This window comes from Ciconia boyciana, chromosome 2, assembly GCF_034638445.1.
Source record: "Ciconia boyciana chromosome 2, ASM3463844v1, whole genome shotgun sequence".
Lineage (NCBI taxonomy): Eukaryota > Metazoa > Chordata > Aves > Ciconiiformes > Ciconiidae > Ciconia > Ciconia boyciana.
The window spans coordinates 130,685,772-130,710,726 of NC_132935.1; the positions used below are offsets into that span (position 1 = coordinate 130,685,772).

At 42.9% G+C, this 24,955-nt stretch overlaps 1 protein-coding gene and 1 long non-coding RNA gene across 3 annotated transcripts in view; one reads left to right on the forward strand and one right to left on the reverse strand.

Moving 5' to 3' along the window:
• Positions 1-1,724: 1,724 nt before the first annotated feature.
• LOC140648287 (uncharacterized) lies at positions 1,725-11,377 on the reverse strand. Its single transcript, XR_012041163.1, has 3 exons — positions 11,222-11,377; positions 8,038-8,151; positions 1,725-3,712 (listed from the first exon to the last, which is right to left on the reverse strand). It is a non-coding gene; the product is annotated as an uncharacterized lncRNA (long non-coding RNA).
• JAZF1 (JAZF zinc finger 1) overlaps positions 9,872-24,955 on the forward strand; it is a 201,325-nt gene continuing 186,241 nt past the window's right edge. The window contains exon 1 of one of the 2 annotated variants that reach the window (XM_072854067.1): positions 9,872-10,355. In XM_072854067.1, coding sequence (XP_072710168.1) covers positions 10,241-10,355 — 115 coding nt within the window. In that variant the 5' untranslated portion in view covers positions 9,872-10,240. The remainder of the gene's footprint in view (positions 10,356-24,955) is intronic. The other variant, XM_072854066.1, reaches the window with a different exon arrangement.

Sequence of the window (24,955 nt, forward strand, 5' to 3'; positions counted from 1 at the left end):
CACTTCCCCATACACTTCCAGAAGTAAAAAGGAGATGAGTCTCAAACATAAAAGGGAATTAGAAGTGCTCCCAAAACTTCTGTTATTCCAGTGACAAATGTTGGCAATGAGGATGTGGCCACCTTTGCACTTCTACTCCTCCCCTGCAAACAGTTCTGACAGAATTGAGCAGCATCACTCACAAAGTAAGAGGCAGTTTTCTTGCAGTGAAGGATATTCAAACAATTTGGATGAGCAATGCTGGTCTGGACTTACTTAACCTGTCCAGCAAAATCAAATCTGCTGATTATGATTATGCAGATGCTGTGGTGAGAGCATAAACTTCCCCATTTCTTAAGCATGAGAAGTCTGGCCTGATGACTCCAGAAATAGATTTAGCCTGGAGCTTTCTATGAAATAGACCTCTCACTTGAAAATAGTCTGCACAAGCACAAGTCTACTTCGTAAAATGAAGAGAGGCACTGGAAACATGCTTAAATCAATAATGGTAGTTTTCAATGATAAATAGTCCTCACATTCACTAAGGTCCTTAAAACTCACTACCGTGCCAAATGCTCCCACCTGGAACTTAAACAGTGGTGAGTAAAATAAAGGCCATTTTCTTCCACTTGACCAAACTGTCTACATTTCTTGTAGACCAATAAACTGCGCTTCTTTCTGGTTTTGATTTGTCCTGGCCTATTAAGGTGGCACACTTACAACAGTTGGAGAAATACTGTCACCTACACTAGCCTCCTATGGCCCTGCAGAGATCCTTTTTTCTCTCAGACGCACTGCCAGGAGGTGGGGGAATATGGTATGCAGACCCTTCTCAGGGCTCATCACTGTCCCTTCACCAAGGAAGTCATGCTCTCAAAAGTCAGGTTGAGCAACCATCATCGCTGTTCTGTAACATCAAAGGTGCACAAGACAGCCACTGCAGAATCGAGGATATTGTCTGAGTACTAATAGTCCTTTTAACATCTTTATCAAACAAACCAACGTCCCAGAGGAAGGAGGAAAAAGTATTTGGCTCCTGCTTTCCCAGACAGCAGAAACAGAAGAAAATCAGAACAAAACCAAAACAAAGTGAATCATAAATTCCCCACTGCCAATCTTGTTAGTTTGACACTGCAGATCAGACGGAAGAACTGTACTCAGAAAACATGAATTCTGCAAAGCAGCTGTGAACTGCCTGTAAACCCATGTAGGTGTGGAACCTCTCCAACTTCAGCTGAGGTTAGTTAAGGGATGGGGGAAAGAAATCCATCTGCTTTCTATGATCAGGGCCTAAATCAGTGGTGGAAAACCTGTGGTGTGGAGGGTACGGCCAGAGTTCCACACCGCATAGTCTGATCTACTCTTTTCTCTGAAATCCTACCCCAAATGAAAGCTCCAACAACTTTTATGGATCTATGATTGTTTACCTCAGCTGAAAGAGTCCTTCTAATCTACATAATACATTAAGTTTAAAGATTTAATTATTCTTCTATCCATATAAAAATCATTGTGACAATGCTCAAAGGACAAACCAATTACCAAAAAAGGTCAACCAGCAACATCTGACTACTAATCCAATAAGGAGATAGAAAGAAAATATTGTTACATACTAAGAGTTTTTCATTAAATTATATTTTTTTCTATGTTTGTACATCAAAGAATCACGTCAGGTTTAAAATTTAAGAGAAAATATTTGTGTGTACTTCCAAGACAACACAAAGTGAACATGCAGTTTCTCAAGCTACAGCTAAGCTGGAAACATGCCACACAAACCAGTTGAAGGCAAAGTGTGAACCTGCCAATGCTTCTGAGTACATTTTTACTATCATCACAAGGAATCACATCTGTTAAACACATAAGAAGCCTCTAATTCCACTCTTCGATAGATTCAAGCATCTGTATACCCCAAAACTATACAAAATGAAGTATTAAAAATAGATGTAGAACAAAAAAATCATCACATGTATGCATTGGTGAACCTCTTTCAGAGAAAAGCTAAGCAAGTTTTTTGTTTATTAAGCTCCCTAAGTCTTTTTTCTGGTACAATTTTGAGTGTTCAAATTATATGCTGGAAGATGGATTGGTACAGAGAACGAATTAAGCACAAGTAATCTGAACTCCAAACAAGAGCAAAAGGAAGTGAGTGAGCTCTTGCAAATAATATCTGTTCTGTTTGGCCCATGTACAGGAGAAAAGCAGGGTTAAGGATTCTTGTTTCACTATGTCCTTTGATACTTTTGTGGGGTTGGCCATGGTCTAGTTACAATATAAAGACACAGAAGCGGGGGAAAAATAACTTAAGACATTGGGATTGTTTTCTGTAGATATACATGGACACTATTACAAAGATATATTTCCATTAAGAGTTTTGTAAGAAAGAAACTGAAAATAAGTAGGGCTTAGGATACGCCTTTTCTTTTCCTTCTGTAAGATTAAGTACCTCTATGCCCATGGAGCATTGTTTTTTCTTTTACATACTGTAGTTTGAAAAAGTTGTTGTTGGACAGTCAGTAATTTGTTTAGGTTGAAATATGGTGAATTTGCAGGATGCAGATATAAAAGTTGGAAATAAGAAGTAAGACACTTTAGCATTCTAGCAGTGCTTTATAATACCTTATTAAAAGACCACAAATCTATCCTCTTTTATTTCACACCTTCCCTCACTAGGAGTTCCTGGCATCTAAAGTAGAAGCATGTTAGCTTCTTTTGTTTCAGACGAGGTAACTAAATCAGGACATGTTCTGAAGAGTAAGTAATGTCCAAGTTTGTTTCCAAATACTGCATTATGCATAGGCATTTTTGTTTGTTTGTTTATAAAGCAGACCCATGACTTTCTGAGATGATGATGAGTAGTTTTTTGTTTATGTAAAGCAGGAGCTTCTGCAGCTGTTTACAGATGAAATTCTGCAAAGCACTGAATACCTCAAATCATACTGAAGTCACTTGGTATACACAAGTCAGAATATACCCGAAATGAATGGAGGTTTCAAGTAATTATGTATCTCACAGCTTCCAACCCTTATACATTGTTATGCAGATGAGGAAAAGGATAAATCTTGTGGAAACATGCCTTTTTTTTTTTAACATAAGATTTATGATGTAATACACATTGAAAGGTATCAGAAGAATGCTTGAAGCCTTCACAACTATGCATTCCTCTGAAGGAAACAAGGGAGCCTTTGGGTCATCTTGCCACTTTTCTTCAGCAGGCATTCTTATTTTCCATGATACAGAGTTGCATCCCTTGCTTAGGATGGCAGACAGCAAATACTATCTTTGTAGAAGTGTTAGATCTCCATTCTTGATCATCTGTCCTTTCCCATGTTTCTCTCAGATGACTGTTCACATATTTTCTCCCCATTCCTTTTTATTTTTTTTTACTACTGTACTATTCACCTGCAAGTTTCCTCATTTTGGATTTTTTGCACGGCACCATTTTAATATTCCATTTTAGTATTCCAGAGATTTTGCTTCTTTTATTCCTGTTCAATATCTACTTCCAGTGATGCAATGTATTTGTGGATTTGAACAGGTGATTCCAAGTAAACCATATGTAGCAATCTGCTCAGTGGAGGGCAGTGTCTTCATAGGTCCTCAGCTGCTACTGGAGAACTACATAAATTTTCACTAGTTGATGTTCTTCTGTTCTTTTGTTCAGAATTGTAGTGGCCATATTCAGTCCTCATGATCCATGGGATGATAACAGGCATGTTATTTGTATTTCCGATTTAAGCTGTCACAAGAAATACATGTTTATTTGACAAACCACCCTCAGTGGTGATTGCAAGTGATTTGCAATATTCTTGCAGCTGAGCTTCTGACAGTTCGTTCACCACAGAAGATCATTTGAAATATTTACTAAGATGGGGGTTTCTTTCATTTAAAAACAGGTCTTATTCTGAACTGTGGATCTCCTTTCCAGTGATATCAGGCTCCACAGTCAATGATTACCAAGCCTCCTGTTAACAAAGTTACCCGATTTCCTTTTCTTAGGGATTGCAAACCATCCCTAGTGCTGTAAGTTAACTTTATGCCAAAGCCTTCTCCCTAACCTAACTTAAGAATGTGAGAAAGTCATCTCTTTTAAGAACAGGAAGAATTCCCAATGTAATAGCCTGCTTGAACACTGGGGATTCTCTGACCCTACGTACGATTTAGCAAGTGGGTTTTTGCTGGCATCTATGCCTCAGTGCAGAATTCTCCCTGTTGCCAGTATTCTTGGCTCAATGAAGAAATTTTTAAATGGGAAATTCTCAGGCTAAACAGAAGAGAGTCTGTTCTGAATTTGCAGGCTCTAAAATACACAGCTCCCTGTGACTGGGAGATCCAGAAACGAAGGACCTGGATTTTCCTAGGTAAATTTTGATTTGGGACAGAGGAATGATAGAATAGGAAGGAAAATGTGAGATGGCAGTAAACCATGATGGGACTTGTGTCCCATGTCTTTGCACTCCAGATCACTGATGTAAGTTAGAGCTGCATTAGGATTGGTTTATATCATCCTGTAACTATCGCATCCAAAATGATCTTCAGAGTCAGAGCATAAGAGAGTTTGACATTCTGTCAGTTGTAATGACACTTCTATTCCAAACAAAGAAAACTAGGAAGTGCTTTTTCTAATTTAGGATTTATTTTTGTGAAAATGATACTATAATCTCAATACATTTTGGAATTAATTTGTCTTTTTTCAATTGACTTCATAAATTATGTCAGTAGATACCATGAAATCCTGTTACAAGTTGGGTCCTCAATTTAGGAAGCAAAAGTGGAAAAGGCAAAAATTTCAGAATGATACACTTTGGCATTTTTGAGATGCTGTAAAAGCTATTAAACTGAAAGTTTCACTCTATACTATTAACCTTTATTAAAGAACAAATTCACCTTTCATTTAGATAAACTTACAAAATTGTGTTATTTTTCTAGCAAGTTATTAAAAAAAAGTGTAGGTTAATTACCTCAGATTGTCTGAGGAAAAAAACATAAAAGGTTTTAGTAAAGTATTCCACTATAACCCATAGTAAGAATACAGTAGGTTATTCGATACCTATGTAATTGCAGGTTCTTACAAGAGACCACTGAAATAGCTTGCATTTTATAATTCCAAGGCAGACTAACACTGTAACAGTGGTTTATGCTATAACATCATGTTAGCTCCAAACTTCCCGAAGTAGTCAAAACAAGACAAGAGAACTACTTTTTTGCAGGTTACAGGTAACTGGAAATACAGAGGCAGCTTTGATCTCCTGTTTATCTGAAGTTTTGTCCTTCTGAAAACGTGGAAGACTCTCAGAAAGTTCAACTAAGCAGGATTTCTATCTATTGTTTTGGGGCATCTGGAACTAGTGGGGAATACAGTGCTTTCCCAGCTTAACATTTTGTTTTTCCACTGCACCCTGAAGCTACACAGTGCACTGCCAAGAGAAAACTAATTCAGCAGTATAAATTAAAAATAGGATTCTCGTGACACAAACTGCATAAATATGTTTTACTTGTATAATGATTTTGCAGCAGTGATACGTCTCTGTTACGAAATCTTCCCAAATTGTGAGACATTTCTTATATGGCCAGTATGCAGAGGCAAACAGAAATAAAATTATTAAAATTGTTATTGAAAAATGAATCAGTAATTTTTTTAGGGGAAGGTGTTGCCAACCATTTCTTTGTAATATCCAGTTATCCTTGGTTTATTATTTTTTAGAACAAACATAAGTAGATATTTTCAAGTATGACTTCAACAGTGCAAAAATCAGAACTGTAGCAAGACTGTAATTTTTAAAAGTTTCACAGATTCGCGTCCTCGTGCAAGAGTTATTATAATCTTCTCGGTAACATTCAACTATTATAAATGCAGATGAAAACTAGTACTTAAACTATGCTTTAAATAAGACTGTGAATGAAGTATTAGGTTTTCCTTGCTATTTGACAGAGGGGTGATATCTTCAATAAAAGTCTTATCACCTTCAAAGTACCAAGGGCAGCAACTACCAGGTTTTTTAAATTCAGACCACTAGCATTCCAGAGAGCATTAGGACAGAATAATCAGGTTTTGGGAATCCAAAACAGTATGAGTAGCTAGTAGCAATCTATCCTCAGATAAGGCCCAGGAGTTACAGCAGTTAATTACCACAATATAACTACTAAGTTATTAGTAAAAATTGGTTATTAGCAAGACCAGCAATCAAAAGTCATTGAAAAAGGTCTAAGAGCCAGACCATCTAAGGAGATAAGGGATCCAAGACCATGAACCATCAGTTTAAGGAAGAAATTAACTAAAATTACTCTAAACATGTTCCTTACTTTATCAAAATGGACTTAAAATGAGGCACAAAGATATGAAGTTAGTGGAGAAAAGATGCAGTCCTAACGTATGCATTTATAAGCAGATTATCAGATGATCTAGAAGCTACTCTGCTAATCGGCCCTCAGCCTTGTATGGAGGTCTGAATAGCAGCACATCCTTCTTCTCACATGCAGTCCTGCTCTCAGTTGTGCCTAAGAGTCTACCTAAACTGAAATGATTGTTAAATTAAGGGTCTTAAGGGCCTTAAAAATAACTTCTTCAAAACCAAATAAAACAGGGCCTACCAGCCATTTGAGCTTTTTCACAGCTCCATTTATTTGAAGTATCCTTTAAGATAGCTATTATCACCTCTGAAATGGATCTACTCAGCACTTAGCCCTGGCTTGACAAATCACTTGGGTCCAATTTCTATTTATTTCTCCCACAGAACCAAATAACAGGGGCACTTTCTCTTCGTTTGCCACTTTGTCATAAGGATACCCTAGTTCTCTATTCTAGTAAAGCGTCAATAAGAAAATGATCGTTTATAATAAAGAACTTTAAAATATACTGGATCGGTTAAACTACTGATAAGAAGTTTGATAAAACTACTCTGTCTCTCAGATACTTGAGGAAAGAACAACACATACATGGGGAAGAGTGCATGTTTTTTCTACAAACACTACTTATTATCAGGACATAATGTATTTTGTCTGTAATACACAGATGGTAATACGACAACAGTGAATCAGAGATAAAAAGAGTTAAGTTCAGGGCATTCTTCACTGGGTTTGTTCATGCCTGTCTGTCATGAGCTTGGTCCCTTGCCCTGACACTGAAACCAGGGGCAGAAAGCCCTTAACTATGCTGGGAAGAAAACCCTCCTGACTCTATGGAAGAAAAAAAACAACCCAGTGTGACTGTTCCAAGTGCTTAAATCATAGGGGAAAAAATATAAAGTGGTTTAACTATCCTAACTTCTAGTGAAGCCATTAAAGCTGAATATCTACAAAACCAGGCCCTACAGAGTAGGAGGAGTACATTTCATCAACAGATACTGACCTGAATCCTTACCCTATGGGATACTGAATAACTCCCAAGTTTCCAGCTCTTCTCAACGGCTGCAAGAGTTAAGTGCTCTCCCTGGCTCAAAAGGTCTCAAAAATCCAGAGAATTTAGCAAACAATAAATGAAAAGAGACCTGCAGCTAACTGAACAAGTTCACACATCAGAAAGCAATCATTACATTGTCTATTACTAGCAGGTGGTTAACCATGAATGTTTATTACTTGACAGCTACAAAACTACTTTGATTTCTTTGTAGGTGACCAGTGTTCTTTGTTAATAGCTATTAAAAGTTATTGATACCAACCCAATGTCCATCACAGTTTTGTTTCATAACAAATAGACTAAATCATGCATCTGTTGACCTTGATAGTTCAGCCACATGAAATTCTTATATTTAATACTCATTCTGGTTAATCTTGATTTCCTGCCTTAGAAAATTTGTTTGAATTATGCTAGCATTTGACACGGAGAATGCCTACTCATACACAAACAAAAATGTGAAATCTACAGTCCTGATATTGTTCACAGTGCTGAGGATTCACGCTTACCATAACGACTATAGGTTGGAAAAGGCCTATGTGTTTGACTGTACAAATTAGTCTCCAAAACTGCAACTTACTAGGGAAGATGCTTATCTTACCATTTTACTGCTCTTCCCCACTCGCTATTTATTGCTTTATGTCTTGATCCACACGGGCACTTGCACATACCTGATTTTGTAGCATTATTCATGACAGCAGTTTGTGTGGCATGAGTTTCCAGGATCATGGTCTTAAGCACGAACAACTCCTCCTTCACTGAGTCAACTCGTAGTGTGCAAGTTCCTTTGATAACATCAGAAAGACAGCACAGAAATTAGAAGAGTAACCTGTGAAGTAGCTATGCTTGAAACAGGTGGCTCAAATGTCAGATGTGTGATACCAAACCCCTCTGTATTATTCAAAAGAACTACCTGTTTTCATGAAATGCCTAACAGCAGCAGTTCCCCAACCCTCTAGACTACAGGTTGACCACAGTCAACCCTGAAAACGTACTGTGGACTACCATGTGTCCACATTACCATTTTTTTAAAAGTGTAAAATCTACAATATTGTTGTAGTTCTGTGGTTCAGCATCTCATGGCTATGCCAACTCTGTTTACAAACCCGAGCTCTATGTGTTGAAGTAAGAGAAGGCTTCTTCACATGCTATTTTTCTGGAAAGCAGGGTTTGTGCTTGCTTTGTTTTCTTCAGTATAAACTAAATGGAGTGGATTCATACATCAAGAAAAATACAGTTGGATGAAGGCAAGACATCAGAAAAATATTAAAGTGAATGCATAAGAAAATGACTAAAATAACCTGCACGATAAAGCTTGTTTTGTCACCATGAATGATAGGTTCTCTGATATACAGGACACCCGGAACTAGCCCCAGGATTTTTCAAGCTTTAAGCAAATGGGCAAATACTCATCTTCCCATTCACTAACCATTCTACTGCATTTTCAGGCTTTGCTATTCTTTGGCTCCTGCAGCAATGCTAGGAACATCCCCACCTGCAATACAGTTAATAACGCAGGCAAGGGCTCTGCTTATTCTTATGCACACACTTAATTTTACAGAGACAAGAACAGTCTGGGACCCTTACCCATCAGCGGGATCAGTGGAATCACTTATGTCTCTACAATTAACAGAGCCTTATGCAGATTTTGAGGGTTTTTTTCATCACACTTTTGCTCAAAATCATTAATAATATTGTAGAACCGTATAAATATGGAAAAAAGAGAGATTATTATAAAACAGAAGTGGGGGGAAAAAAAAAAAAGAGCCTTCCTGACAAGTAATCTCTCTCTTTTTTTTTTCCCCTTTTAATTTTAAATAAAGCTGTCTGCGAATTTGAGCCTAGGGAGACCTTCATTAAAATCAATTAATCAGTCAGCCTCTCTGCTGAATAGCTTTCTGGAGACAAAAAGTCAAAACAGGGTTTGGGAGCGAGGTGTGTGCGACTTCTGCTAACTTTCCCCGCAGGGCCGCAGCCTCACACCCCTGCCCCGCCTAAGCGGGCATGTTGGTGGCCGCCGGGCGAAGGCGGGAAGGATCCGGCCCGCGGGCTGTAACCGGCTGCTCGTGGGGGGCCGGAGCCCACCTGGCAGCGGGGAGACCCCGCTGCCCCCAAGGCCTGGCCGGCCGTAGGGCGTGCAGGTGCCCCGGGCCTCCGGCTCGTCGCCGGGCAGGTAAGGGCTGGGTTTGGCGGCCTCGGCTCCCCTCTGGGAAGGAGCGACCGCCCCTCGGTTTAGCGACCTCCGTGAGGGCTCGTTGTTTCCCCCCGATGCAGTGGAGGTGACGGCTGCGTTACAAGCCAACTCCCGGCGGCCGGGAGAGCCCCCCGGGGCGGGCGCCACCTTCCCGGCCCCAGCACCTACCCCAGGAGTAGCTCCCCTCGCCCCACCGGCCGCTACAGCAGCCCCCGGCCCCGCCGCCGCCTACGAGAGGCTGAGGGGGAAAGTTAGCGGCGGGGCGCGCCCTCCTCCCCTCCCCGCCCCCGCTCGGTGCCGGACGGCAGCTTCCGCCGCCCCCGCGGCGAGGAGGCGCGGGTGTCCCCCGGCGGCGGCGGGCGGCCCGGGTGCCCTGCTCCTCCCGCTGCCGGCGGCCACCGCCGGGGCAGCACAGCTGTTACAGAGCCGCGCTGGTCCCTCCTCCCAGCTGCGGCTGCCTCATCTCCCCCCACCCAGCCCGTCCCTCCCCTCCGCCGCTCCCGACGCTGCTGCTGCCGCCGCCGCCGCCACCTCCTCCTCCCCACCCCCACCCTCTCTCTCTCTCTCTCGCTCCCCATCTCTCTCCCTCCGTCCCGTTCCCCCCTGCCCCCGCCTCTCCCCGCCCTGCCGCCGCCGGCCCTGGCAGAGCAGGCACCGCAGGGGGATCTCGATGTAACACCATGACAGGCATCGCCGCCGCCTCCTTCTTCTCCAACGCCTGCAGGTTCGGGGGCTGCGGGCTCCACTTCCCAACCCTGGCGGAGCTCATCGAGCACATCGAGGACAACCACATCGGTGAGTGCCCCGCGGGGCCGGGGCCGGGGCAGGGGCCGCGGCCGGGGCGGGGCAGGGCAGGGCGGGCGGCGGGGGCGCCCCGCGGCGGCGGGCGCGGGGGGCGTGGGGGCCGCGTGTGCGGCGGCGGCGGCAGCAGCGCGGCGCGGGTGCGGGGTGGGGGGGCACAAGGTGCAGTGGGAGCCGGGGCGCGGCGGCGGGCGCCGGCGGAGGGAGGTCGGCGGGCGAGGAGTGGCACGAGGGGTCTTGCGGGCGACGTGGAGGGCTCCTCGGGGAGGCGGCGTACGGCGCACGGCGGCGGCATGGGTGGGTGCGGGGGAGGCGTGCAGCCCGCCAGCCCTGGCGAGGGGGAGTTAGTTTGCATTGGCAGGAGGGAGCGCAGAAGCCCGGAGGAGGCGGTGGAGGAGGGAGGAGGACGGGCACAGCACGCCGCCTGCTGCTTCCGCCCCGGCTCTGGCTGTCAGGGCTCCGGGGAGGGAGGGAGGGAGGGAGCCGCCGCCGCCGCGGCAGCCATTCCGCTTCCTCCTCCTCCTCCTCCTCCCGCCGCCGCCGCCACTGCGTCCTGTCAGCGCTGTTGCTAGGTGTGGTGGGGGAGGACGGGTCGCGGCTCCGGCCGCACCGGCCGCCGCAGCGCGGGAGGCGCCTCTCGGCGGAGGGACGGCGTGAGGGGGGCCGGGGCCGGCGGCGCGGTGCGCGTGGAGGGAGGGCCCGGCGGCGGCAGCGGCGGGGCCGGCGGCCCGCGCCGCCGGTGCAGCCCCCGGGGCCGGCCGGGAGGCGGAGGCGGCCGCGCTGGGACCCGCAGCCGTTAGCCGCGGAGCCCAGGCCAGGCCGCGGAGGGCGGGCCGGTCAGCGCCGCGCTGGATCATCACCTGTAGGCTCCCCCGCGCCGCGGAACGGCCGCCCCCCGGTCGGCCGCCTCTCCCCTCAGCCGCCCGTCCCGCCAGGGGCGCGGGGGCGGGGACGCCGCCGGGCCTGCGGGCGGCGGGGCGATGACTCGTCAGTGCCTTCCCGGCGAGGGCGCCTCATGGGCGGCGGGCGGGCGGGAGCGTGCGCAGGGGCCGCCGGGGCCGCCCCTCGGCAGCGCGGGCGGCGCCCAGGGGAGGAGGGGGCGGCGCGGCTCCCGGCCGGCCGCGGGCGCCAAGTTTCCCTCTCCCCCCCTTCGGCGGGACGGGCCTGCCCGCGCCCGGCCGGGCCTGGGGCGTGCCGGCGGGAGGGTCTGCCGGCCGGCACCGCGCCGCCCGCCCCCGCTTCTAGCAAAGGCTAGGCATGGCACTGCCGCTGGGCTGCCGCCGCCCCGCACCTTCCCTCTGCGGCCTCGGCAGGTGTGCTGCCTTGGCTTCTAGGCTACTTCCCCTCTGAAACTTCTCCATTTTCTCTTTTTGCTAATAAAATACAGTGCTTAAACTGTCAAAATTGAGCAAAGTCTTTGAAGCAGATCAAGTTTTAAAGTCAGGAAAAAAACACAGAAATTTTAAGTACCCAGGGACTGGAGACTCCCATGTTTCACTAGAAGTACGAGGAAACAACATGCTGCTACAAAACAATGAAGCTAGCGTGCATTTCAGTTTATTAAGTTTTAATAGGCAGGCCTGAATACCTGAAAAAAATCACTGAAGCTTAAATTGCGAGTGTAACGTTACGTTACTGTAATGTTATAGGTCAACGAGATGAAAGGTGCGGTTCTCATAATCATCACGATGCCTAGTATGAGGTAACAAAGCCACATACCGCAAAACTGTAATTTATGACTTGACGTGGTGCAAGCATACTGTTGTGATATTGTTGGGGTTTTTTTGAATCTCAGATTCTTAGCTTTTCCTACACCGTGCATCACATTACACCAGAAAAGCTTAGGAGAAACAGTTTCCCAAAATGAAAGTTCATAAGTCATCTTGTGTGTCCCTCAAGTGGATTATCAGCCCCTAGGTGCCACAGCCCACAGTGTGTCAGAAAAGATAGAGTCCAGCCCATGCGGTCTGTGTGTTGCTGTTTAATCTGCCATCAGCAGTTCTGAGGCTTCTCCGCAGAGAGGAGAACATTATGCTGAAATACTGTAATTTCTTAACAACTCTATATTTAATTCTATAGCCTGTATTCATTACTTTTTTCTTATCTCAGAGTTAAAGTATTACAGGTTGAACACACACATACATTTAATTGAGCGTGTCATTTGCCAAGACTTGCAGGACACAACTGAAACTTTGCACGTACAATGTCTCACATGCAGCTGGTTGAGTACAAACTGGTGGAGAATGACGTAAGGTTGCTCGTGCTTCATCTTTAATGTTTCACCTCAGTGTGACAGCAGGTTAAACTTGACCAGCTTGTGAATACAAGATGCGGGTATGTTATGTTACTCACCTATATCAAACACTGGAAAAATCAGTAGGGAGTTGCACCAGTGACACCGAGTATGGATCTCAGATCTCATGTGGAGGCTCAGCTTTACACTTTGGTGCATGTGAGGGGCTCCTGGCGCAGCCTGAAGGATGAGAATCTATGAAAACTCACCAGATAAGCACTCAGCCAAAAGGTGATTAACCTTTCCGAAGGCAGCTGGGAAATAAAGGAGTAAACATCTGAATAGGAGCTTATGTTGGAATTACTTTCTCAGTAAGTCTGATGCAAACAGCATCCAATTTTTGCTGTCATACAGGTCTAGAAATGTGCGTTGGAATTTGTTACTTTAAAAATTCACTGTAGTTTTTGGCATATAGAGCAAGGAGTAATGTGCCATATAAAAATACGTTGCTTTGGACATTCTGTGTGTGTTGCGGGAATAAAGAAAACTTGATTGAGTTACATTCCATTATTAGTTTAAACTGAAGTGGGTGATTGCTAGGCAGACGGTATTACAGCGCAGTTAACAAACTTGATGCTGCAAACAGCTCTGTGGGGAGGCGTGTATGGCATGGGCTCGTGATGGTCTGGCTGCTGCAATGCTGCTGCTCTGCCACATTTCATGGGATGGGTTAATCGTTCACATCATCAGTGGAGTGCTGGTAAGAATTTGGCCATTTTCAGAGTTCTGTTGTGTCTCTGAAAAAGTGGGAACAAATACTTATCAAGGGATCTCTTTTTGGTCAACCTTGCAAGTAAAGCTCAACTTAGTATAAGGAAACATTGTTGTGGCATTCTGGGGACAGAATATATTTGGTTTCTGAGGGATTCTGTAGTTGCTTTCCTTATTCATAACACTCATGAATAATCATATGGTAATGAAATAATTCAGTGTACAGTGGTTTGGTTTTTTTCTCCTGCATCTTAGTGGCTGCCTGATAAATTACCAGTTACTTGAAAAAGTGTCAGTGCAGATAAGCTGGGAGAGTTGTGCCCATTGGATGAAATATTCAACTCTGAGGTGGTCCTGTGTGCCCATCAGCACATCAGCTGCTTTCTGGGTTTTGCATTTATGTATTGAAGACTTGTGAAGAGTTAGGCTAGCTCGGGAGCACTGTGCTGGGGTCTTCTGTAAGGCCCTACTGGTGTCCTCTGCAATGAAACCAGGTTCTGCAGGAGGGACTCTCTAAGTCTGTAGCAATACTATCAAACAGTGTATTCACATTTTCTGTGGCTCACAGCTGAAAACAGACATTGATTTAAAACTGCTGATTAGCAAATGCTTCTCTGTGAGCTTTTTCTACCAGCACGTTGTCCAAGCAACCTGAAGTGCTGTTACCTTCTCTGCAGGTGCTGAGAAGGGGGGCTTTTAGTCTGCCTTGCTAGGCCGTCTCCCTGCCTCTTGGCTTTGGCTGCTCTGATCCCTTGCAGGTAGTTTGGTTGACTTTTCTGATGTCTCTAGTCTGGGAGCAAAAGGCCTAATTTACTGCTATTTGCCAGATTCACACTGTAGAATGGAATGGACTTAATCCAGTCAATTGCCCAGAGTACTGTCAAGAGAGGAGGAAAAAAAAAACCCAACCCTGAACTGCTGAGTATTCAGCTGTGGCAACGTGGCAAATTTTATTGCATTTCTGCAGTCCTGGAAGTGTCTTCAGCTGTGATGTTAGGAACAGCACCTCTGGTTCCACAGAGTGTTTCTGAAATTACATTTAAGTCTTAACTTGGTATAAGTAATCTTCTGGGGCATTTTCAGCTGTTTATAGAAGTCCAGAGGGTCACACACTTTGGCTTCTGCGTTTTTTTCAGGGCTTCTGCCCCTGCCCCCCCCCCGCCCCTCCCTTGTGATTTGATTCTTCCTCAATCTACCTGTAGTTGAACTGCATCCTTGAGAGTGGGGGGGCCGAGTACCTCCTTAAAGCTAGTTGCTAATACAAAGTTTACTCTGATGCTGAAGAGCCAATATTTAAACTGAATCTCTTAATCAGATTTTGACAACATCAATTTATTTATTTTAATTTTTGCTTTGTATTTATAGTTGAAGAATATTTTTAATCACATGTGCAGAATGAGGTTGTTGCTTATATGAGCCACTATGTGTTCACTTGGTTCATGATCAGTACTGACATGCTGTACACACCTGTGTAGCTGTATGGCTGATTTGAGCAGTCCTGCTTCTCTGAGACTCATCAAGCATTTAGGAAATGGATGTGAATGAAATGAGTGTCTGAACATGTACAGTGGCGGGCCCAAAGAGATGGAAGAGTGGATAGGAAGAGATACAAAAGATAAATCTGAAGACATTCTTACCTTAGTGGAAGTAGAGTTTGTTAATTGTATTGCACTGAAACTGCTAGAAGAATTTGAAAGAAAAAAAAAAAAGACCATCTGCTTATACAGTAATTACACAAACTAAGATGGTCTACTGTCGCTGAACATTTCATCATAACTTTGTAAGAAGTCCTGGTGTTGGATAGCTTCCAGTGAGGTATTTGTGCAGTATTGCTGTCAGAACTGGGAGCTATGATGCTTCTCATCAAAGTTGACTGATTCCCAAATATTAGGATGGGTCCTGCAACAGAACAGTACTTGCTGTGGGAGCAGAGGCACCTGCTTTCCTAAGTGATAGGATTCACAGGAAAAATAAAACTTCTTCAAGAAAAGAATAGTTGCAGAAGACAGACCAAAATCTTACATATAAAATACTACCCATCTGGAGAGTTCAGATCATGTGGAGGGGGGAAAGAGGCTTCCGAAATTCAGTGTCTGGTGGTAACTTTGACATCTGCTACCTTCAGTGACCTCAATTCTTATTTAATATTAGGCAGTCAAGGGGGCAGATTCCACAGCAAAGAGCTTGAGTGGTTTAATAATCCATTGGCTGAATGCATGCAGCTTGCTTGAAGTTGGCCCTTTCAATATTTTCTCAGAAATGCTAATAATGGTTGTGCTGTGTCCTCACTTTGATAGTAAAAGGTGTTGAATTACAAGTTGGCTGTGAGCACATGTAAAAATGGCATTGGGTATTGCTAAAATGTGTGCTTCACTCCCCTCTCCTGCATTGCCCAAACTTCTGCCAGCATGTTGCATAAAGTGCAATATGACATAGATGACAGCTTCTATATTGGAGCCCACAGTATGTTGTGTAAAACAAGCATAAAAAGTTGCAACCCTTTTATGTTGCTAAAGATGAGGATGAGGGGCTACATACCAGCATTTATGGAAGGCCTAGCAAACTTAAGTCTGTATGAAAGATTTTGTTTGCTTAAAGCTGAACTGTTCAGAAGAGTGTGAACATGATTTAAGTGGTTACCATCATGTAGCTCTCTTTTAGCATTTGCTCAGCATGTAATTTAACATTTGGAGTTGAGACTGGCTGTTTTGAAGAGGTGGTGGATCTTAACCCAAGGCTTTTTATGCTGAGAGTGATGTGGCAACTAGATATATGGGATGCTTGGTTCAGTGTCTGGAAATCAGAGAACGGACCCATGCTTAGTTGCCAGTAAAGCATGTGAACGTGTGGCCTTGCAAAATAAATGAACAATTATGTGTATTTACCTCAGTAGGAGTACTAATTATTGTTCATGGAAAGCAACTTTCTACATTTATGGCTACATTTATCTTAAGTTCATCCTCTGCCCAGTACTTCTACAGCCGTAATTTTTGTTATTTATTGAAAATGCATTTCACAGTGATGTGGAAGGAGGTATGTTCCAAGGATGTTGGTTATTCGCTTTGCAAGTTGGTGTAGTGAGGAAGGCTCTTCTATTTCAGGAAGGCTTTTCTATCAAATAAAGTCTTTTTTTGACTAACAGTTCTAATCAGCACTTTTTTTTCCCCATTTGTAATCTTGGGCAGAGCAGGTTTTTGGATTATTTTCCAGTTCCAAGTCTGGTTTCCTTTGCTCTTTGGGTTTGAATTTAAATTGTGATAAACTGTAAGTGCAACATTTGTAACAAATTCTGGGATATATTAATTGTATGGAGGTAAATGGAATTGCCTTTAAACTTTAGCTAAAACATGATTTTTGATACTTCTTTGACATGAGATTTGTTCTTGTTCTGAGGTTACCAACTACATCAAGGCTAAGGCATAAAGTGTTTTAGTGGCGTAAAGCTTGAGTGGTATATTTTCTAGGAAGAAAGGGCTGAAAACAAACATCTGTGAACATGCTGCAAACTGATTTTTCCTTTTTAAGATCGAAGGCCTCACATAAAGCCAATAGAGATCTTTCCTTTTTCCTCTGCCGGCTTGAGTGGCTTTGGGTGAGGCCCGTTGCAGGGCTGCGTCCCTACCACTGGCAGAGATTGCTCCTCTTGTATGCCAACAGATCTACACAAATACGAGTCAGAAAATGAAAAACTGAAGAAATGTCAGGTAACTTGTAGCAGTAGTGTTATGCTTCACTTGTGTAGGGCATACTTACCTTTGGGGGGAAATTTATAGTGATTACCATGTCTACTCTTCAGGGTGTGAGAGGATGGTTTTTGTAGCTAACCTGCAGTCCTTATGAGAATTGTAAAATAATCAGGTGGCTGCCAGTCAAATTATCTTTTTTTCACTTCATCATTTCTTGGGGAATGTGAAAAGACCAGGAATTGTATAATAAAAAAATAATTTGAGGAAGAGGTGATGCTAGAAGATGAAGAAACATATCTGTTCAATCTGGAGACAATCTTACCTACCATTCCTTCCTCTTATATAATACAATGCAAATACAAACAAGTAATCAGAAATAGTTTGTGTCAAGCTGCAGAATACTTTAATGCAAAAGAAGTAAGCACTGGAGGCCAGCTGCTTCCAGTGTACTCTTTATGTTGCTCCTGAATGTGCTCTTTTTTTTTTTTTCCTTTATTTATAATTCTTTTTCTTGAATAAGCTGTGTTTCACTGAGGATTAATTTTATTTGTCTCTAGTAAGCACCAGTAATTCAAAATTTGGATGATAAACATCTAAGTAAATAGCAGCTATATACACTTTGAGAAAGGCAGAGACAAAGATTTTAGTGTTAATTTGAAACGGTGGCAATTAGAGAATTGATTTGACAAATCAGCTGTGTTTAACAAAAAAAAGAGTCCTGGGTTTTAAGGGACTCAGTGAATAATTTCACAATTAAAATTAAACAACCAATTCCTGTTACTCAGTGTCTAATTCTGTCTTGAGGCTTTTGGAAATGTTTTGGAGGAGTACATATGGTTTATTACACTTTTCTTTAGTTATGAGAGGCTGGAGCAATACTCTGATATGTAGAGTAGAAGAAATATTCCAGTGTATGGTTTAATGATTTTTCTTTGCTATTAGTATTTGTATTTTTCACCCTGAATTCTTAGGAGGCTCCTTCTTAACTTTGTGCTGTGATAAACAAGGGGAAAGGATTTCTTCACCAGAGATGCTGATGACACCGCGGTGCTGTTTGTGTCTCTTATGAGTGCCCAGGGTAGAGTACATTATTACTGTGCAGTTTCATTTAAGATATTGTAATTCATTATAGAATGAATTGACTTAAACACAGGTGTTAGTTATATCTTTTTAATGTTCCATCTTGTGTTACAAAGGATGGAGTAGACATAGAAGAAGAAATTTATCAGTTTAAGGGAAAAAATTGAGTGGGATTTTGAAGCCAAGCTGGTCAGTTCTCTATGGACAAAAAGATTAGAATTTAATTGTGGATGAATTTTGAAACATTTCTTCTGATTTTAAGAAAGATTTCACTGTGTGCTAATAGAGGCCATCTCATTAAGAGTTTTTTGTGAAAAGCTGAGCACTTTCATTTTGAAATGTTGGCATTGCTGAAACTGCTCCGACAATTTTTTTTTTTTTTTTTTAAATTTAGGAAATATTTGGACACTTCTGAGATTCTGCCCCCCCCCCCCCCGCCTACTTTGTCAGACTTGAGTAAGCTGCAAACATTTCTGTTCCTTCTGGAAATTAATTTTTTTCCTAATATATTTTGACAGACAGTAAATATTAACTGAATAAAAATAGAACTGCTGAATATCTGAGTATGCTGTGGAAAGGAGAAATAGATGTAAAGTATCACTTACTTCTTCAGCAGTGTGTAATGTAGTCACCATCTTAGGTTCTGGGAATTATCCCAATAGAAGCAAGCGGAGCCATAACCCAGAAACTGGGAGGTAGTAAATTTAAGATGCAAGAGATCCAATTTCACTGCTATATGAGATTGGCATGGGTACATGAATGTGAATGCAGCCCCTTATGTGGTAGATGACAGTGGCATTCAGTGAAGAAAACAACACTATATCATTATTTCAGTCATTTATTTTGATGAAATCCTGCTGTGTATCTTCATCATAGAGAGTGTGTGTGTATATTGGTGTTATGGGAGTGACCTCAAAATTAATTTAAAGGCTTCATGTAGACTTCAAATGCTTGCCTGCTTGCAGATGAAAGCTGCATACCAAATTACTGAGGTCTACCCTTGCTTCCTTTGTCTTCAGATCAAGGACTGACATTGATCCAAGTAAATTTGGTGACAAACTTGTAGGGAAACCCTGGAAGTTTACATGTTTTTCTAGCAATCTGTTGGAGAAGTGTTGCAACTTCTCTAACTTACTGTTGAGTAGAAGAGCGTCTGCTACCTTGCAGGCATCGTTGATGGTTGTACTTGGTTAACTGGGTGATGTGAGAGTTGTTAAGGTGCCAGTTTTGATGCAAAAAATAACAGTGAACCACTCATATACTCGCCTCTATTTCAGTTTGGGGCCAGGGAGCTTTTCTTCCTGTTTATCCTGTTAAGCTCTTGGGATGCCTGCAGAGCCTTCCTACTGACGCGTCAGGTCTTCATTATCTGAACGGATTTTTTTGCGTAGAGTAGAGGGAGGGGAAAGATAAATGGAATTCTAAGGAAAACCCCAAATAACTGCTTTTCCCCGTAAATTTGTTTGGGCCATATTGCAAGAGCTTCCTGACTCACTTAATGAGTATGCTAATGTGAAAAAGATGGATTTGTGGAAGGGGAGCGGAAAATCTCCACAGCAGTGACAGCACAGCAAGGAGAAGAGGCTCGGGAGCATGCTGCTTTGCACTCTCAGGCTGGGGGTTATTCATCCAAATGCGGAGTACCATGGATGTGGCAGGGTGCACCAGGCAGTTGACAGCTTCATTGACAGTAACAAATTCGCTAAAAATTGCTTAGAACTACTATGATATTTGGAGGGAAAAGAACAGCTAAAAGGTGTTTAAAATGAAATCCTATAGTTGCACAGCCTTCCAGGGAGGAACTAGGATGATCTGTGGTCCTCTACTGTAGTTATAAGTGCTTTATGCTCCTGGGAGAAGACATGGGGCAAGGTAGTGGTGTGGTTGGGGAGAGCAGGAAGGTAATGCTATGTGGGTTTTTTTGTATGCATTTTCATATCACAGGACTACGCTAGGTAGTCTTCCTTTTCCCAGGCTCAGTGTAAGCACTTGCTATACTTCAGAGAGACTTTCTAGCTGTGCTGTAGGACCCTTTCCACACAGTCCTAGCATTGGTAATAATTACATTCTCCTTACACCTCAGAAAATCTCTTAAATTGACCAAATACTCCTGAACTATGTAAATGTTCTTATAGATGGGAAATGCCGACACTGTAGCTGTATCAGTCCTCATGCTTTCTCTTCAGGAGCCATGCTTAACAGTGGTTCCAGATTTTGGTCTCTGTCCTAGGGCAGCTATCCGGAAAGGTAGCTACCTGTACCTAATGTCTTGTTCTCGTTTCAGCTATCCAGAATAACCCCTTTCTCACTGGCAAGTTTTTTGTGAGAGTGTGAAGAGCCTCTCTTCAGAACAGAGCGAATAGCCCAGCTTTGCTGACAGTTACCTTGGGACAATTACCCAGGGCTCTCTTTAGACCAGATTCAGTGGGGAGATGAAGTCTGTGTTGGACACCATGATCTGGAACATTGTTACAGGCCAGGGAGTTTTAGTGGCTTGCTCAACCTGCTTCTAGAGCCAGGCTAAATATCAAGAGCTTGTTCAGGTATGAGGCAATAATTGGATGCCCAGGATGGGGAAAAGGTATTTGTTGCTGTTACCTTGTGTGAATATTTTTGGTTGCATTCTTGTATTTCAATATTAAGTGGTTGGGTTTTAATTTAAAAAAAAGCCTTTGAACAGGCTTTACCTGATGAATTTTAGTTCTGTAGCAATATTCATATCTCTGAGTTAGAAATCATTGTGACAGAGATGGGCAAGAAATTCTATATCTGCTCTTGCTATACCTGAACTGTATGTATGGCCTCAAATGCATGTCAAAGATTGAAACAAATATAATAAAAATGAACAGTAATTTATAAGCTTAATGAATGTTGTGGAGATATACTGGGTTAATTGATAGATGCCTTTTTTTTTTTCCTCAATGGCAACCTCACTTTTTCCTTTCTTTCTTTTTTTAAATAAAAAGTGCAGTTCCTGTAGCAGTATGACCCTAATTCTACATTATTCCACTGACCTCAGAAACGTGGTGGGTGTACAGCTAGTGACCCCCTCTGTCCTTGCAAACAGCGCAGTGTGCCAGCCACAGGATTGCTTACTGCCACTCAGTATTCTGGAAACGAAGGAATGCCTCTTCCCTGACCCTGCTTACATGGAAGCCACAGCATTTGCATTTGCAAACCAAATCCCCTTGCTCCACCCCCAAAACCCCAACCCTTTAATATTGGAAAGGAGTGGAGTTTTGCCTGCAATGGTGTCAGTGGCTGCTAAAGATACTTGGTGCCTCATGAATTCAAGATTGAGCCCAAACACATAATTTTGCAATTGCTTGTTCTGTAGTAGCAGGTGTGCATAAATATTGAAGGCTGTTAGTATTTGTTTATAATCTCTAGTGGTGTTGTGTGACTAGAACCATGGCATGGAATTGAGTATACAGTTTTCTAGAAAGTATTTTTAACTTGCGTGGTGTAATAATTTAGAATTTATTATGCATTCATTGTATTTCATTAGACTTGTTATATCGATAATTAGGAACAATAATTCACACTGATCTTTCTGCATGGGTAATTTTAAAATATTAATTATAATTGAAGACCAAGTAAATGTTTCTTTCAGAAGCCTGCAGAGATGCAGGTGGTTAGGATAAGAAGTGAGAACTGAAGAGAGGTGGTTAGGAAGAGCCCACATATTTAGTTTGTTTTTGGCAAATTGACACAAGATAATAAACTGCAGAGGTAAGAAGAAAAAAACCTTCCAGTATCTGTATTTTGGGAAGACAGTTGTGTGGGGTTAGTCATCCTTTCATGACTGAAAAAAACAACATACAAACTGGGGAGTGGAATTAATTTTTTTTTTCTCATCTGTGTTGACCTGTGGAACAATGACAGACCTTTACGTCTGTCTGTTTTCTGTTCTGTCCTATCTTTGCTTCCTAAACCAGGAAAATCCATCTCCCCTCATCACCTGCCACCTTTCTCTTATCTGACAAGCCCTGACTGGTGGTGGAAGGAAAGGGATTATAAATTCCATACCTACCTGTTACTGTCCATGGAGGAAACTGCTCCAGTGGTGTTTAGCTTTTGATAAGCAGTTATGTTCAGCAGAGCGTTCTGCTACTCCTACACACAGACCACAGACTTTGGTTCTGGGTGCCCCAAAGTGGTTTGCCCTTTGCATAATAAATACCCACCTAGAAAGGTGTTACACATGCATTCTGTGGTAGAGCTGGTGGGTATCTGGTTTAGGCTTTTTAAGGAAATCAGAAATTGCCTACTGTACTGTTACTGCTTTTAAAAAAAAAATCTCTAGCCCTTCTGACTGTTCGTTCTGTTCTCTTCTCCTCTTGCTCCACAGATGAGTGGTTTATTGGAGCCTTTCTATCACAGCTGCTGCGCTGCTCCTCTGTCCTGCAACCACTGAACTGTAAAATCTTAAAGCCTTCCTTTCTTGTGAATGCTGATTGTTCTAATGTTCTGATTGTTCTATTTTTGATGCTCTGTAGGGCAGGTCTGGCTTAGGAACAGGACACTTAACACAGGCATAATAGTATGATATACTGTACTTGTGTTGTTTAGGCCCCTGTGTTAGTACATTAACCATATAAATACAGAAGGTGCCTTTCATATCTTCACCATGTGTGTGATGTTTGTCTTTCAAACTGAAGAACTAATGCTGAAACACCAGGTTTCAGGGTTGAGGAGACTTGGATCTGCACATACTGGCTCCATTTTTTACTAATGTCTGATACAATTTTCCTAATTTTCACTCTCTTCCTTCTAGAGAAAACAAAGAAGCAGAGTATAGCAAGGAGTAAAGATGAAGAAATCTGAAGTTGAAGCAAGGAAGGAAAGGAATTTGTGAAAGACAAAGGAGTCTGCTTTTTTTAATGAGGTCTTTAACAGGAGGTCTTGGTTGGGGCTTTTGAATCTCAGAAGCTGGGCAGAGTTACCTGCCTGAATGGAAGCCATGTTTTTTCTTGCTAGTCAGAGACATCCCTAATTCAGGAGCAAGTATACAGGCCACGCACTTTCTCCTGACTCACTTTGGGGTTGGATGCTCAGGGTTGTTCATGCAGTCTCCTTGAGGCATGTACTTGATGAGATTCAGAGCTCTTGATGGATGCCAAAGGTATCCTCAGTACACTGCCTGCAAAGTCCTTATCTAATAATCTTACCTAATTTATCTTGAAAACCTCTCTTGTTCATATTACTAAACACCTCCTCGTATTGGATCATTTCTATAGGTTATTGTAGCTATCTTTTCAAGCTGTCTCAATTCCCCTGAGTATTTTGAATTTCCCTCCTCTGCAGGTGACCTGTCGTGGTGCTATTTTTTAACTCATTTTATGTAGATCACGCTCCTTAAGAGCAGCATGAATGATCTGGATGTAGATAACTCCCCTCAATATTTTCATTTTGAAGCAGAACTTTACATATCTGAGGCTTGAAAGTTTTTGCTTGGCTTTGCTCAGGATGCTGAGAACTGAATGCTCAATCCAAAGGGCAGGGTACAAAGCACTGGTTCTCAGTTACTGGCTGTGTATGCTGAGGCACTCCTGGTGAAGAAGTAAGCAATCTCCTTCTCAGATATGACATATCCTCTTCCTGTTCTTCCAAGCATACAGTAGACTTTCTCTTAAGGTCAGTTTTAAAGCCATCCTGTTTGGAGTCCTTGGATTCACTAAATGTTGGGCTGGTGGCCCATGCCTCCCGAACAAGCATTGTTTTGTTGCCGTTGTAACAGAACTGCTTTTTTTTTTTTTTCCCCTTTTTTTTTTTTTCTTTCTCCTTTCCTCTCCCAGTGGTTCCGCAGCAGAACAGATCTCTCTTCAAGATCATAAAGGCCTTCCCTTCTGGGTACCGTTTGGTTGGTTCCTACCTTGTTGTCGTGGGTAGGTGGCTTAGTAGAACAGACTTCTTAGTAATAGCTTCTCTGGCAGGCAGTCTGCAGCTAATTTTGAGACTGTTTTTGTGGACCCCCTCTCCTGACTTGTACACTGATTTACTCACCATAAGCCCATTGCAGCTTCCCACCTTTGAACCTCTGGAGTTAAGCAATCACACATCTTGCATGATGGCAGTTTTTAGAATCCAGTAGGCAGGGCTAATGACAAGCACTCAAGAAAGCAAGGTTGTTGGTTTGTTGGGGTTTTTTTTCTGACTTTTTATGAAGAGCAGAACATAAGCATGAAGACCGTTACCAGAAGGTTTCACGTTTGTATTTGGGTAGATCCAAATCTGATTTGGGTTTCTTTCCAAGACAGACTTCTATCTCACAAGCATCAAGAGACAGCAAATTGGCTCTCCCCCATTTTAAAACAATGCACCAAGTAGAACTGCTCTGTGTTGTGTATTTTGAGCCCTCAAAGTGTCTCACAGCATGGCAAAGGAGATCTGCTTTCTCCGTTGATATCCTTGGTGTGCAGTGGAGTATCATATGTTGTTGACTGTTAGGTAGATGAAGCTGAAGTCTCACAGTCCTCCTGTCTCCTCGCTCTCTACTAGTTGATGTTATGGTGTCATGGCTGTGCAGTAGCATGTGGAAAAGGAGTCCTACAGACAAAACAGCTGGTGAATAATCAGTGCGAGTTTACGTGGGCAGAACAACATACTGCCACTTCTTGCCTGTATGGTATCTCACAGAACATCACGTGCTAGCTGTCGCTGAGACACATGCACTGTTTGGTGCCTCCAGTTGTGTAGGTGATTGCTGGGCTGTGCATCCCAGAGAAAAGCACAACTATGATAGTGCTCTGTTTGTAACACTTTGACTGTCATATATCCATAGATGAACGCTGAGTTTTCTTTACTTTGAGAGGGGAGAACAA